The sequence below is a fragment of the Morchella importuna genome (assembly GCF_003444635.1).
Source record: "Morchella importuna strain M04M26 chromosome Unknown Morimp01GS013, whole genome shotgun sequence".
Classification (NCBI taxonomy): Eukaryota; Fungi; Ascomycota; class Pezizomycetes; order Pezizales; family Morchellaceae; genus Morchella; species Morchella importuna.
The window spans coordinates 838063-852220 of NW_025763410.1; the positions used below are offsets into that span (position 1 = coordinate 838063).

General features: G+C 47.0%; 1 protein-coding gene across 1 annotated transcript; it reads right to left on the reverse strand.

Annotated features, from left to right (window-relative positions):
- Window positions 1-440: 440 nt before the first annotated feature.
- LAJ45_05126 (uncharacterized protein) lies at window positions 441-4635 on the reverse strand (the record flags this gene model as incomplete). The annotated part of the gene is made up of 17 exons (XM_046114698.1): window positions 441-532; window positions 609-719; window positions 801-810; window positions 958-1194; window positions 1248-1307; window positions 1353-1587; window positions 1650-2026; window positions 2083-2301; window positions 2355-3194; window positions 3257-3292; window positions 3355-3404; window positions 3500-3601; window positions 3669-3756; window positions 3916-3954; window positions 4035-4036; window positions 4131-4235; window positions 4383-4635. The coding sequence occupies 17 exons, from the start codon at window positions 4633-4635 to the stop codon at window positions 441-443; spliced, it is 2856 nt and encodes a 951-aa protein (XP_045972247.1).
- Window positions 4636-14158: the final 9523 nt, after the last annotated feature.

A 14158-nucleotide genomic window follows, 5' to 3' on the forward strand; every position in this document is an offset into this window, starting at 1 on the left:
TATAAACCTACATCATACCCGCGGCTCGATGCTAAGGTATGTACATATATCATAGACAACGTGTACACACGTGTACATGCGTTTTAAATCACCGGCAAGCTAGCTTTCTTCCCTGAGCTGCAAAAGTCATTGGATCGAGTCTGCATTGGTACGAGAGCCGAAATTGATCCCTTCTGAACTCAACGAAATCCGGGCGCCTCTGATTAAATGCTCTGTATCAATTGGCGTTGAGAATTGGCGTTGAGGGTACTTGAGGCTAAGAAGGAACAACGTGCGCGCAGAGAGTGTGAAAGTTTAATGAAAATGTATCGAGCCAGAGAGTCTAATGATTCACGTACAAATATTGCTATTTCCTTGTTGTTCTCACGCTTTTCCCATTTTTGTACGTCATACGCGATTAGATAAACATGTCCGCCGCAAATTACGCATCAGTACACCACTCATGAATCGGTTTTGGTTCGTTTCCCGATACGACGTTTCACTTCGCTATCAGAGCCTGAAACCGGTGTAGATCGTAGGCGGCGACTATGACCTGCTGAAAAATGCTTAGATATCGTTGCGGTCTTAATCCTCTATGGGGAAGCATGAGAGGTAACTATATTCCATACCTTCTTTAAATATAAGCTCACGCAGTTTACGTATTAAGGAGGTAAAAGTGGCGTGGTGTTCATGCTCAAACTTGACCATCGTGGAATGATCACCTTCTGCAGGTAACGTCTCTTCGATTGAACTCGGTAAATTTAGTATCAAGGACTCGCTTTCGACCGCAGTGTAATAATCCCCTGTGCGGGCCCACACACCATGTTTATCCTGGATATGAATTAGCCTCTGATATATATATATATATGGTTGTTCCTTCAACTAGATTTGCCGAGGCTGGGAACCACTGGATATTAAGCTGTGCTGGGAGAAAACCTGAACGAGCTTCCTAGTTTGTTCTCTTTCCCGAAAGCTCACGATCCCCCACCGCTTCTGCTTGCAGATTTTGATAAATTTTTCCAGCGTAGCATAGAGGACTGGGGAGTCTGGGCTCAGGTCCTGAACCATTTTGACTCTGGAGGACTGGTCGCCAATCATTGCAAGTAAGTCGTCAACAACAAGGCCGCGGTGAGGAGTACCGAAAAATACAATCCCTTTGATATTACTGATAAGAGAACAACCCCCCAACTGTCCCTTTGTAGCGTTGGCGATTGACTGATTAAAGTATTTAGTGCTAGGGGTGGATGACGGGATTAGTGCCAACTTACATGAGCAATGACGATGCCACCAAAACTATGACCGATCAATATAATTGGTCTCTCCCTCTCCTGAGGAATTAGTTTGATGCGTGATATATATGGATGGGGAGGTACCTCTTTGGTATTTCTTGTCTTTTCCAGCTCCTCCAGAAACGTATCAACATAGTCTTGGATACTGTGCCTCGATTGGTGCTGAAGATTGGAATTGTAACCATAGACCATAGTTCTACACTGCGGAAGGCTGTTCGGGAGAAAGTGACGAAGCCACATTCTTTTGTTCCCATCATGATTTGCTTTGGCTGCCCACGAGCCATAAGGATGACCATTTAATCCACATACTGCGACAATACTATAAAATTATCATATTAGCTGACATTGTGCCGTATATATGGGGGGAAAAGAGTCACGCGCTCTGCCACTATCTGCCCGGTGGTAGGATAGAGCTGTGTATGCCCAAAGAAATCCTTGTCTATAGTAATTTCCCCCTCTGACCTATCCAACCGCAAGGAGTAAGTTTCGTTGGTTCGAAGTCTTTGTAGCCGATCTGGCGGCCGTGGAATAAATTGTATCAAAGCCATTTGCATCTGGGTGCACGTGTTATAACAGTCTGGCACTAGGGTAGACTCGTTAAAATCCACCGTTATAGGTTCGCCAAATTCAAACCCCTGTGGCTGCTGAGTTGAGCGGAGAATCTTCAATGATAGAGATTTTAAGCTTGTTCCATATGGTATCCCCCTAACACGGAAAACGATCTTGCTGGCTTGTAACCGTACTTCGTCCCGCGTGGTCTCACAATTTAACTGTCATGAGTAAGGCAACTAGGACGCCCAGGAAGGTATCTCACCAGGTTTATAGGGAATGCCGAGCTGTGAAACAGCGGCTTCCAAATTTTAATTGCCTCAAATTTGTACCCACCCTCAATTTCGGACTCTTCATATTTTTTTGGAATTGTCAGGTTGAAATTAAATTCGCTATTTTGATTTTTCTTACTGCCTCGTTGCTCACTAGTTGTGGGCGCTGGCGGTGACGGTGATCGTTCTTCAACGTCTTCATCCGCGCTGGCCTTAGAACTATTAGTAGGACGATCAGGCCGGAGGTCATAGAGGGTACTCTCACCCATTCAGAGAGGTCGGAGCAAGAGTTACTCCTCCTAGGGCCTCCTAGGGGTTCCACCCACAAATCATTATCGGGCATCAGTGGTGTCATAGTCCCCCATGAATCAAAATCGGAAATGCACCGGCCGGAGCTTTTTTTTTCTTCTCTCTTGTTTGGTTTCCGGTCGAAGCGTTTTTCTTCTTCTTTTTTGTTTAATTTCCGGCCGAAGCGTTTTTCTTCTTTTTTGATTGATTTCCGGCCAAAGCGTTTGGATAGGTCTTTAGTAGCTTTTACCGAAGCCTGGAACGAATTTTGCTTATCTGGTTCTGATATATCTTGAAGTCGGTCTGCACTTCGTTTTAGTTTGTCCGGCCGCAGGGATTTGTATTCTAGCCACCATTGACTCTGGAGGAGTTCCGAGGAATGGTGGCTAGGACCACCTCTGGCAACCGGGGTAGGATCATGACCGCTATCATCACTGCCAGCCCTCTTCCGCCCTCGTCCTACGCCGGCGCTTCGTCCCTTTAGATCGTCCCCTCTGCGTCCACCCATCTGGTACTTGTGTTGGGGGGCCTGCATCCGTTGTATTCTCTCCCGGTTTTCTAAAATCTTTAGATCCTCGTGCTCCTCCGCCGAGAGGATGCTCAGGTCCATATCCATATTACAACCCATGGTACCACCCATCGGTAGCGGTTCCATTCCCATGCCAATGACAATATCGCTCATGTTAAGATACGTCGTATAAGGATTCGGGATCGAGAAGCCAGACGGTATCACTTGCTGCCCTAGTATATCCTGGGGCTGATCATGGCCTTCTTTCTTTGCTATATCTGCATTGTTTTCTATGAGGATTTTCGTGCCCTGGTAACCCCATTCGTCATTTAGGTAGATCAAGCGGGGGTGTTAGAAAGACGTCATTATACCGTATTGCATAACGCATCTGCAAACAATCTCTTCAGCTGATCGGTCGTGGAATGATATGTTAGCAGCCTCCATGATAAAGAGTATTAGTAGCACAAACTGTTTTCCATATTTTAAATGTGTCATCTAAACCTTCCAGTGGTACGCGGGCTACATATGTGGAAGATATGTAAGTTAGACCAGTATAAATGTATGAATGAAATAGATACCAATTATATATAAAGGTGTATAATTGATCTACGTACGTGGAAAGCAGTAGAGATTCTGGACGCCTCTCGATGTAAGACGCGTGAGGAAACGCTCTGTATCCTTATTATCACCGACGCGTAAAATAATAAACGTAACAGCTATTATGCTCCAGGTATATTATCAGGCTTGAACATTTCACTTGACAAGGTGTATATAACTACTAACCACTCTCTCCCAGTGTGCTTGAGGCTTTACAATTCGAAACACATTCGCTAATGACGCTCTCTAATGTTTCTTCGCTCTCGCCTTCAACCTGCGATACGTCCAGTGTCAGTTAGAATATGTACAAAACTATGAGATTAACCAACTTTAGGTCTCGAATCATTGAGCCCGCGATATGCCCCTACCAACCCCAAACAGGTTTGACCTGATAATGGAGGATTAATTTGGGCCTAGATGTCGAGTTGCCTACCTCACATGCACTGTATATTATCATCATAACTATGAGCGGCTTCCACAACCGATAGGGACGATTGTAGATAAAGTGTTTAAGAATGCGCATATCCAGCATTGTTCCGATGTTCGCGATACCGCTGAAGTTGTGGTTTCTTAGTACATTATCCACATTCCTGCTATTAATGTCCCTTTTCCCAAGTTCTTGGTTCAAAAATCTGATAGATGAGATACCCCCCGGGTTGGCAAGATCGTAAAGCTTCGCTATTTGTTTCAATATCGCCTTAAGGGCAGTGACCGCAGTACCACCTTCAGCGTTTCCCATAGAGAGGCTGTCATCTATACTTTGTCTGTTAGCATAAATTATGTAGCGTAAATGTTCTATCTCTACATATTCGTCCTACTAGATCAAGCGTATTAGGGCAGTAATCATGGCTTGTAGAGGTAACTGGGGTTGGAATTGTCAGGTTAGCAAAGGTTGCCCACCAACTAGTATCACTAAGTCAAATAGCACAAGTAATGACAGTTGTTCTGCAGTCTGATGATCGCAGCCTCTCCTAGTCAGTGTTTTAACCATCTTTTCTGCTTGTAATGCGCGCTGCATCAACAAGTCTTCATCGTAGAACGACCTGAGAGAAGGCCTTTCATTGTCGATGTATTCGCGTAGGATATCCAGGCACATACCTGCCGTGCACACTGGCCCGGTGATTGTCTGGTCGGCGATGGGTTGATCTGGCATAGTTATTGGAGATCCAAATAACTCTCAGGAACAAAAACGTATTCGTTTTCTAAAATGTGTATCGATTCACTGTCTTGCTAATGGTATATAACTACTTCAATCCCTCTGAGGCTGAAATGCGGGGTTGTGGATTTATCGGGGCTTTGCGGTAGCCAATCATGTACCCAGGGGTCCGGTAAGTGATGCAACGTTTGACTTAGCAACACCGAAATGCACCAAGATTTCAATGTTTTAATACATACAAAAACAACCTCTGATTATGATAGATACTTTGATAATGCGCGTGATAAATGAGCCTTGAGGATAGAATCCGCGTTTTTTTTCAAATTTGGGTTTTTTTAGCCTACAAAAGGGCAACTTCTGACAAACAACAGGGATAAAAAACAAGCAACAGCTATTCATCATAAGTCTCACCAAAACTACGATCCTCATCATCATGAATTCACTTCGTATTTGTTGGCTAGTTTCGTTTTGAAAAATAGGAATTATATGATCGTTGCATCACTTATCGGGACGTACACCCTGGGTACAGCGCTATCTGGATACGACCAAGCGGAATATCAGCAATCATTGCAATTGGAGACCTGTCGAACGCTTTAAACAAAAAAAAAAAAAAAAAACCCTGTCGAACGCTTGGTTTTGGAGCATCCAACAATCCCCAAAACCTCCAGCAACCTTGGTACATGCATAGTAGAAAAAAACAGAGATGGTTCTGAATTTTTAGGTAAAATCAAGAGGAAGAGTGGTGTTGGGGGTGGTGCGTAGTCTTATGTATAACCGGTTAGCATGTTGTAGTGGCGTACGACCATGATTCCGGGAAGGTTGTGGAGGCGGAGAGAACGTTGAATGGAATATACAATAGCGGTGATCGTGAGGACTCGAGAGCTCGATAGAGATATAGTACCAACAGACCTTCGAGATCCCTGACAGATTTATTCATTATCATGGACCAAGTATTCGGGAGTAGGATCAGATAAGTACTATATAGAAGGTGTAATAGCCCGCTGCGCTTCTTGGCGCAAAAGGCTTGTGAGTTTTAGTAACGAAGAGTTTTATTACCAAGGATGATGGTCGGAAGAGGAGTGAGGGCCCTCTTCCGATCTAATATACAATAGTATACGTGACACGTAGCGTAACCTACATGCCAACGAAAATATCTCCTTACAGAACGGCTTGTGGTGAATACATACTTATAAGCATCAAATGGCAAAGGAGAGCGCAAAATTGCTTTCTTTGGCTTAGAAAGGCGCCTGTGTTTTAACGTTACGGTAACGTAAAACTGATGGCCAAAAGTCTATCAGTAAATGTCAGAGGAGGAATATTTCGAGAAGAGCCTTAAGCTTTTCACCCTTTGGCAACCTTGGAGACGGGAACCGGTGATTCCGGCGCCTGATATCGCATCAAGGGCCAGGGGAGCTAGAAGATGGATGAAGGATAAAATTAAGGTAGGTTAATATATATAATTATTGCTGATCATGGTGGGGACGGGTACGTCGTGGCTGGAGTTATTCAAAACGGTAAGACAAATATTGAATGAGGTACTCCCCGTAGTCATTCTGAGGGTATCTAGACTGGTCAGAATGACTTCAAATACATATGAAAATTGCAATCTGAGTGACAACCTTTCTTTCAGGATCTTATTGAGGTGTATATATATAATATGGGCTGGAGGCTCCCCGGCACATACCCACCATCCGTGCACAGATGGTCGTCTGCACTAGAGGCTTCGGAACTACATATTTCTTTAAACGTAAGTGACATTCCAGCTGCGAATAGACATGAGGCCTATTATGCTTTTTCCACTCCGTTTCTCTCCAGTACTATAAAGGCTGCATTTGTTAATGCTCTATTTTCAACGTCGATACCCGTATGTGGGGATCGATATTAAGTATGGGCCACCCCGATTCTGCACTGCCGATCGGCGCTTCAAGTATTAATTAGCTCCTAAATTTTATATGGTGAGCCACAAGTCCTGAATACAGGTGAATGCAAACATCGAGCATGTGCGCGGTTAGGAAATTTAATCTTCAATAGCTCCCCTTTCGTCTTAGTTTCTTTACGGGTGCCTTTCTCTGGTCAGGTGGGCTGCATGGTTGCTATGCTGGTATCTGCTCTCTCGACCAATCAGAACTTACTGAGATGCGCAAATAATACAGATTGAGGATAGCACACGCTTAGATCACTAGCACCGTCTAGTGGTGTGTGGTGTGCAAGTATAGAGCTCTTCAATTGCTGAGGGATATACATAATTCGCCCTCTTTCTACATACCGTAGTGGTTTTTGCGCCCCTGACTGCTGGATTTACTCGGTAACAGTATTAGCACGCGCGCGCACTCTCAATGGTATTTATGTCCTAGAACTACACATACATGTCTGTTCTCGATTACCAGGATTAATTCAATAGTATCTCTGAATTATCACATAGTTGATACTAGATCTACATGAACTCTCTAGTCCTGCAATATCCTTGAAATATATATTCCCTCTTGATGCCCAAGAATGAGTTAGGCCGCAAATATATGTATTTAGCAGCTTGATATATACAGTCTAGATTTTCCCCCACAGATCATCAGTTCGGTTAGGCAGGCCACCATGCTATCCTCTAATTAAGAGTTCTTTCAATTGATAAAGCCAATACTGTGGTTGATGCATGTTAGATGATACAGAAAAACCCCAGTTTGAGGGTGCAAATCGTACAGGTTAGCTATAGGGTAATCAAAGTTGGAGGGGGCGAAGTTAAGCGTAAAGACAATTTATCTAGGTGGCTGTTACAGGAACCACGGAACACTGTTCTAAAGGCTTAGAACAGTGAGGAATGCGAGTGACGGGTTGTGATACGAGGACGGTCGGGTAACGGAAGGACAAGCATAGAAAGGTATCGGGTAGTGTGGGGGCACGCGGTGTTACCACGCTAGTCCCATACTATTATGGCGGCACGCTTACTATTGGGTGTGTTACAGGAATTACGGAACACTGTTCTAGAGGCTTAGGACAGTGAGGAATAGGAGTGACGGGTTGTGATGCGAGGACGGTCGGGTAACGAAAGGACAAGCATAGAAAGGTATCGGGTAGTGTGGGGGTACGCGGTGTTACCACACTAGTCCTATACTATTATGACGGCACACTCACTATTGGGTGTCTCACCCGGAATAGAATAGTAAGCGGGGCTTACGGCTGTAGGCTGTTCTACTTAGGGAAGTAGGTCTAGGATAATAGTATGGTACAGCCCGATGACTGGCAATTGCAAGGTTCATGGTTACGTGTCGGAATTAGAATGGAGGACGGAACTATGCGGAGGCGCTTCTCTATCTGGGTTATCTTCGGGAGCATTATCTTATTCTATTACCGTTGTATCAGTTAGTATTAGAAAGCGGGCCTTGGCATAGATTCCAACATGTATAAATAGGGCTTGATTCTGCGAAGACTTGAGGGCATCATCAACCACCAAGTCAAGGGAATCCGGTTTACAATATCATCAAGTTTAAACGCTACAGTATTATCGCTTAGCACTGGCCATTTCCCCAAACACTATATTGTACCTTATCCCTAACTTTACTCTTTACCTATCGCATACACTACCAGAAGTCTCGATAAGACAACTACTCGCTTAAACCAATACTCTGAGTATTTTGCTTAGTGGCGGATAGTCACCGTGCTCTCAGTAGAAGGATACGCGCTTAGTCTATTAGAAAGACCAAGGTACTATATGCACCCCCGAGTGGCAACAGCAGCCATCAACAACTACCTTTGCGCTACATCCTTCACCGTACAAAGAGGAAGCGCCGAACATCTATACTGCGGATACCTCCACTACACAGGTTTCTTCGCAGAAGCAGGAACCACCGCTACCTTCGAGGAACACGACCCCGAAATCCTCAACTACCCAGAACATTTTCCAATCAAGATCACTCTCTCCCAATGGTCTTTCAGACTGGCTCACCCAGCCCCGTGGTTCATCGCTCAACCTTGGTGCAAAAAACAACCACAGCTTAAACTCGAGCAACTCAGCAATGTCAAGGGCTCATCAGCAATGGTCGGAGGAAGACTACAACATGGAGAGCTCAATCGCCTTGAGAGATCGAGGTATATTAGAGACTCAGGCGAAGAGGCGCCACAGGAAAGAGAGAGATGTGCCGATAGGCTCCCTCTTCGCATCGACGAGGCAGGAAGAATCATATGGGCAGGCGAGGAGGCGACAGGTAGACCACAGGGAGTACTCCCCATACGTCACCCCCATCAGAGAGAGATCCTCTACTCAGAGGCCCTCGGTACCTCGGGTAATGGACGAAGACGAGGACACCAACATGTACGTAGAGGAGCGGTAGGTGGAGAACCCTTTCGGCGATATCATTGGGCGAGAGGTCTAGCGACAAGGAGCTCCAGTGGTACAGCAGCTCAGCCGCGGGATCGAGGAACTCAGCATGCACGTGCGGGATATCCCCATACTCAGGGAACTTACCCGCCAGCAGCAGGAATACACCCACAAAATCGTCGAGGACCTCCACGCCAAGTTCGCTGGGGACAGAGCCGAGCGAGACAATCAGCTCAACCAGGTCATGGCTCAACTACGAGCGGAATCCACCGCCGCTACCAGCAACCTCGGGCAAGTCCTTGGGCAAATCGTCGAAGCAACTATGGCGCATCAGGAGAGGCAGGAGTGACAGGATCAGCACATAAACGCGCTGACCGACTTCGTTCAGCAACTCCCCAAAGCTGGCCATGTACAGCTACCCGCGAAGGTTATGGCTGCCCTCGAGAGGATGGAACGGGACAGACAAGCTGCGATGGAAGACCAGTTCGCAGGTACGAAGAAAAACCTGGAGGAGATCATCGAGCAAATGCGGGTGGCAGTCAATAGAACGGCAGCAGCCCCCGAAGGCTCAGGAGGCGGAGACGTAGTACCCCCCCAACCTCCACAGAACCCCCCTAGCAATTCCGGAGAGAGACCGGAAGGATCAGGAGCCAACCCCCCGTACCCCCCCGCTCTGAGGCAAGAAGCCAGCGAAGCGAGCAAGGAGGCAGCGGAGGTAATGGCAATAATGGTAATGGCGGGAATCGCGGAAGGCCTCGAGACCCATCCCCCTCCGACTCATCCAGCTCCTCAGATTCAGAGGACGATCGCCGAGCACGCGAGCGAAGGCAGAAAAGATGGGAGGAGCGAAGGCGCCGTAATAGGCAGCAAGAGGTAGACCTCATGCACCCCCCTCGCGCCACCCTGGGTGATACACCGAAGCAGGCAAAGATCCCCTTCTCCGGAAAGGCCGATGAAGACGTACGGCACTGGATCGACCAAATGGAAGTCTTAATTGAACTTCAGAGAAAAGTCCGGTGGGATGACCAGACTAAAATCCTGTGGGCATCCCTGGAACTTACCGTGAGTGCGGCAAAATTCTGGCGAAACTTTGTCGAACGGCTATCAGTTGACCCCAGCATCGGGACATGGGAGAATTTCAAAAACGAATTACGGATCCAATATGGCAATCGGACCAGTCAGGAACAGGCCAAGCAGAAGATGGATAAGCTCCGTCAAACTGGCATGATCGATGACTACATCAATGAGATGCAGAATCTGGAATTGGACGCGAAGGTCGGACCCATCGTAATGAAATCCATGATCCTAACAGGAATAAACTCCTCGCTGGAACAACGCCTCTCGAATGCAATCGAGGAACCAGAAGATTTCGCGGAATGGCTAGCATGGGTTAGGAAGGTCGGACGTAAGGACCACGAGGTGAAGGCCCGGAAAGAAATCTTACGTGGCAAGGATGTCGTGAAACCTCGTGAGGAGAAGTCGGAACGGCGAAAATCGTGCAACCCCGCACCTCGGAAAACTTTCTCAGCGCCAGCGCACAACTCCAAGGCCTCGGATGACTTAGGTGTCACCAAGGACGAAAAAGAGAAGTGGCAAAGGGAAGGAAAGTGTTTCCGTTGTGGTAGAGATAACCACTTCGCGAAAGATTGCGTGGCGACGAGTAAGGTCAGGTTAACCGACCTGAAGAGGAAACGGTATCTTTCCGGAGGAAAGGACCACGGAAGGGAGGGTGAAAAGAAGCGGAAATTGGGCCCCCAGAATGAGGCATTTAGGGCAAGGATTACAACTTTGGAGGATCAAAATTGATTGGGTATTTCTATTTTTCGGTATCTCATGTTGCATTACGGTTTCTACTTTGGGTTATGGAAACAAGGTTTTTATGTATTACGGTTATTCTTATCGGTTGGCTACGGGATTTTCTATACTTGTTTTATACGCGCGGAAATTCAAATTCTCTTTACACACACTCTGAGGATGGGGTGACACCCCGAAACGCCTAGTGCGTAAGTGTTGTACCATGATCTTCATCAACAAATACGCGAACTCTCTATATAAACCCCCTCATCCCGCACCCAACAAAAAAATCCATCGAACCACCCATATCCAAAACCAATAAGCAACCTTTTATCAAACCAACATACAAACATGTCTTCCAACACTCAAGGAACTCGCCTCGAGATCGAGATCTCTTGGGACCACCCCGCAACCAGTATCAAGCACGTCGCAACAGTCAACGCACTCCTAGACAGTGGCACAGAGGACTGGATCATGTCCTGGAACTGTATCCATCGTACAAGAATACCCACTCAACCTCGACCAAAGCCTCTCATCATCAGACAGGCCGATGGTACCCCTATACCCAACTCCGGCACCCACATCACTCAACCTCTTACCCTCCGCATCGGCAACCATCTAGACAGGGCTATTACCTGTGAGGTTGGCTCGTTTGCAGGAGAGGATTTTGTCATACCACATCGATAGCTCAAGGAGCATCAACCAACCATCCATTGGGGACGCAACAGTGTTAGCTTCCATAGTAACAACTGTATAGTCAATGGATGTTTCGTATCAGTCGAGGACATATACGATCAAGACCCAGAAGAGCTGGTCATCAGGCTGTTGAGGGAGTCACCCAAGAAGCAGATTACGATCGAGCAACACCCCTTTTGGGCAAGAGCATCGGTAAACGAGGCTCTCGTTAGTGCTATACCGGTGGAGTTTCAGGAATATGCCGACGTGTTCTCTAAGGAAGGAGCCACTCGACTACCTGATCACTCTGAATGGGATCATACCATTCCTCTTATGGAAGGAAAGCAGCCTCCGTGGGGACCGATTTACTCGCTCTCCCCACCTGAAGATAAGGCACTCCGGGAATATTTAGATGAAAATTTGCCCTCCGGCAAAGTAGTCCCCTCCACTAGCCCAGCAGCGGCACCCATCCTGTTCATTCCAAAGCTAATGGTAAGCTTCGGTTATGTGTCGACTTTCACGGCTTGAATGGAATCACGATCAAGAACCGCTATCCACTGCCACTCATGAATGAGCTGGCCGACGCAACGAAAGGAGCACTCTACTTCACGAAGATAGACCTGAAAAATGGCTATCATCTGATTAGGATTGCTAAGGGCGAGGAATGGAAAACCGCTTTCCGAACGAAATACGGCCTCTTCGAATATAGGGTAATGCCTTTTGGCTTGACCAATGCTCCTGCATCGTTTCAGGTCATGGTCAATACCATATTCAAGGATCTTCTAGATCAAGGCGTAGTAGTCTACTTGGATGTCATCTTGATGTATTCAAAGACTAGAGAAGAGCATACGACTCTTGTACGGGAAGTTTTGGAGCGACTGTGACGACACCATCTATACGGAAACCTCGAGAAAACGGAATGGTATCAACAGGAGGTAGAATTCCTGGGATTCATACTATCAGGAAAGGGGAACCAAGTATCACTGAAGAAAGTCCAGGCGATCGAGGGTTGGTTAGCCCCAACCAAAGTAAAGGAACTTCATTGCTTCCTCGGTTTCGCCAATTTCCTAAGACGGTTTATCCACCGATACTCTGAGGTGTGCAGACCCATGACCGATCTCCTGAAGAAAGGGTCCGTATGGAAATGGGGCAGGGAACAGCAAAACGCGTTCAAAGAGCTCAAGAGGAGATTTACGTCTGCTCCAATACTCCAACACTATGACGAACATCGCGAAGCAATCGTGGAAACTGATGCGAGTGACTGGGCTGAGGCCGCAGTACTCTCTCAGGTGTTCGAGGACGGTATCCTACATCCGGTAGCTTACCACTCTCGCAAGTTGAACGAGGCAGAGGTTAACTATGAGATCTACGACAAGGAGATGCTCGCAATAGTTTCTGCCCTCTTGACTTGGAGACACTGGCTGGAAGGGACGGACATCCCTATCCAGATACATTCGGATCACCAAAACCTGCAGTATTTCACCACGACCAAGAAGTTGTTAAGAAGACAAGCTAGATGGGCTGAGAAGATAGCATCTTTTTGCTTCAAGATTCATTACCGACCAGGCGAAAAGAATGGCAAGCCAGATGCGCTTACAAGGCATCCGGAGTTCGCGATGGAAGGGGAGTAATGCGTGAGCAGCCCGTAAAACACCTACTCAGCGCAGAACAATTTGTCAGAAAATCACGGACCAGTGTAGAAACTGGGTCTGAAGTGATTGGCAACCCCGAAGAGGAATGGAATCAGTTGGATCAGTGGTACGACATACCGAGCGTAGAGCTGCCTCAGCTACTACAGGGTTGGTATGAACAGGAAAGACGCTGGGTTCGGAGGATGGTTCCGGATGAACACCTCCCTGACTCAAACCTGGAGATCTTTGGACCACCGGAGGCTGCTATCGTAAAGGTGGAGCATGCCGCCGAATGGAGTCCCGATTCGAATGACCCCACCCACGATGGTCGATGGGTAGTACCTGGCTACGCAGTCAAGCAGGTCATTGAGGAACATCATGATCGACCTGTAGCGGGGCATCTAGGAAGGGATAAAACCCTTGAGTTGATTGATAGGCACTACTGGTGGCCAGGAATGTCCACGGATGTAGCCAACTTCGTCAAGACTTGCGATGTATGCCAGAGACCCAAGCAACGTTTCACGGATCGGTTGATAGAGTCGTTGGGTTAGGCGGTGTTGGATTAGTCAGGAGGTTTCTATCATGTTCTTTGGGTTTCTGTTTGGTTGCGCGGTGTGAGTCATTGGGATTAGTCATCACAGGATCTTCGTGGGTATAATAAGGGGGCTCTCCCTCGCTTCGTTCCTGTTTTTCTTTCTCTTCTTCTTTCCTTACGCAACGTCTTCTGTACTCCTCGCAACACCAAAACTTTCGGAACAACAATAACTTTTGGCCTGCCTTTCCGATAAAACTTTTACTCGAACACGATCCTGTATGTCAATAGACCGCGTAATCTATTGGTATCTCATCGCACATCTGTTCGTACGCGAAGTTATTCACGCTCTAGTCCCTGAGTTGTTTTCTCCTCACCCCTCAACCCTCGCTTAAGCCTCGCGACCGTAGCGAAAACAACAACCTGGCCTCAACAACCCCACCAAACCCACCAAACATTGCGGGCAGAAAGAGAACTCTATCAGAAGTCTTTCCTAACCCAATCCGATCCGGAACGTCAGTGATGTCCCAGCAAGCCTCGTTGAGCTCCTGGTTCCCAGGGGCTCCCCCTCCAGGAACC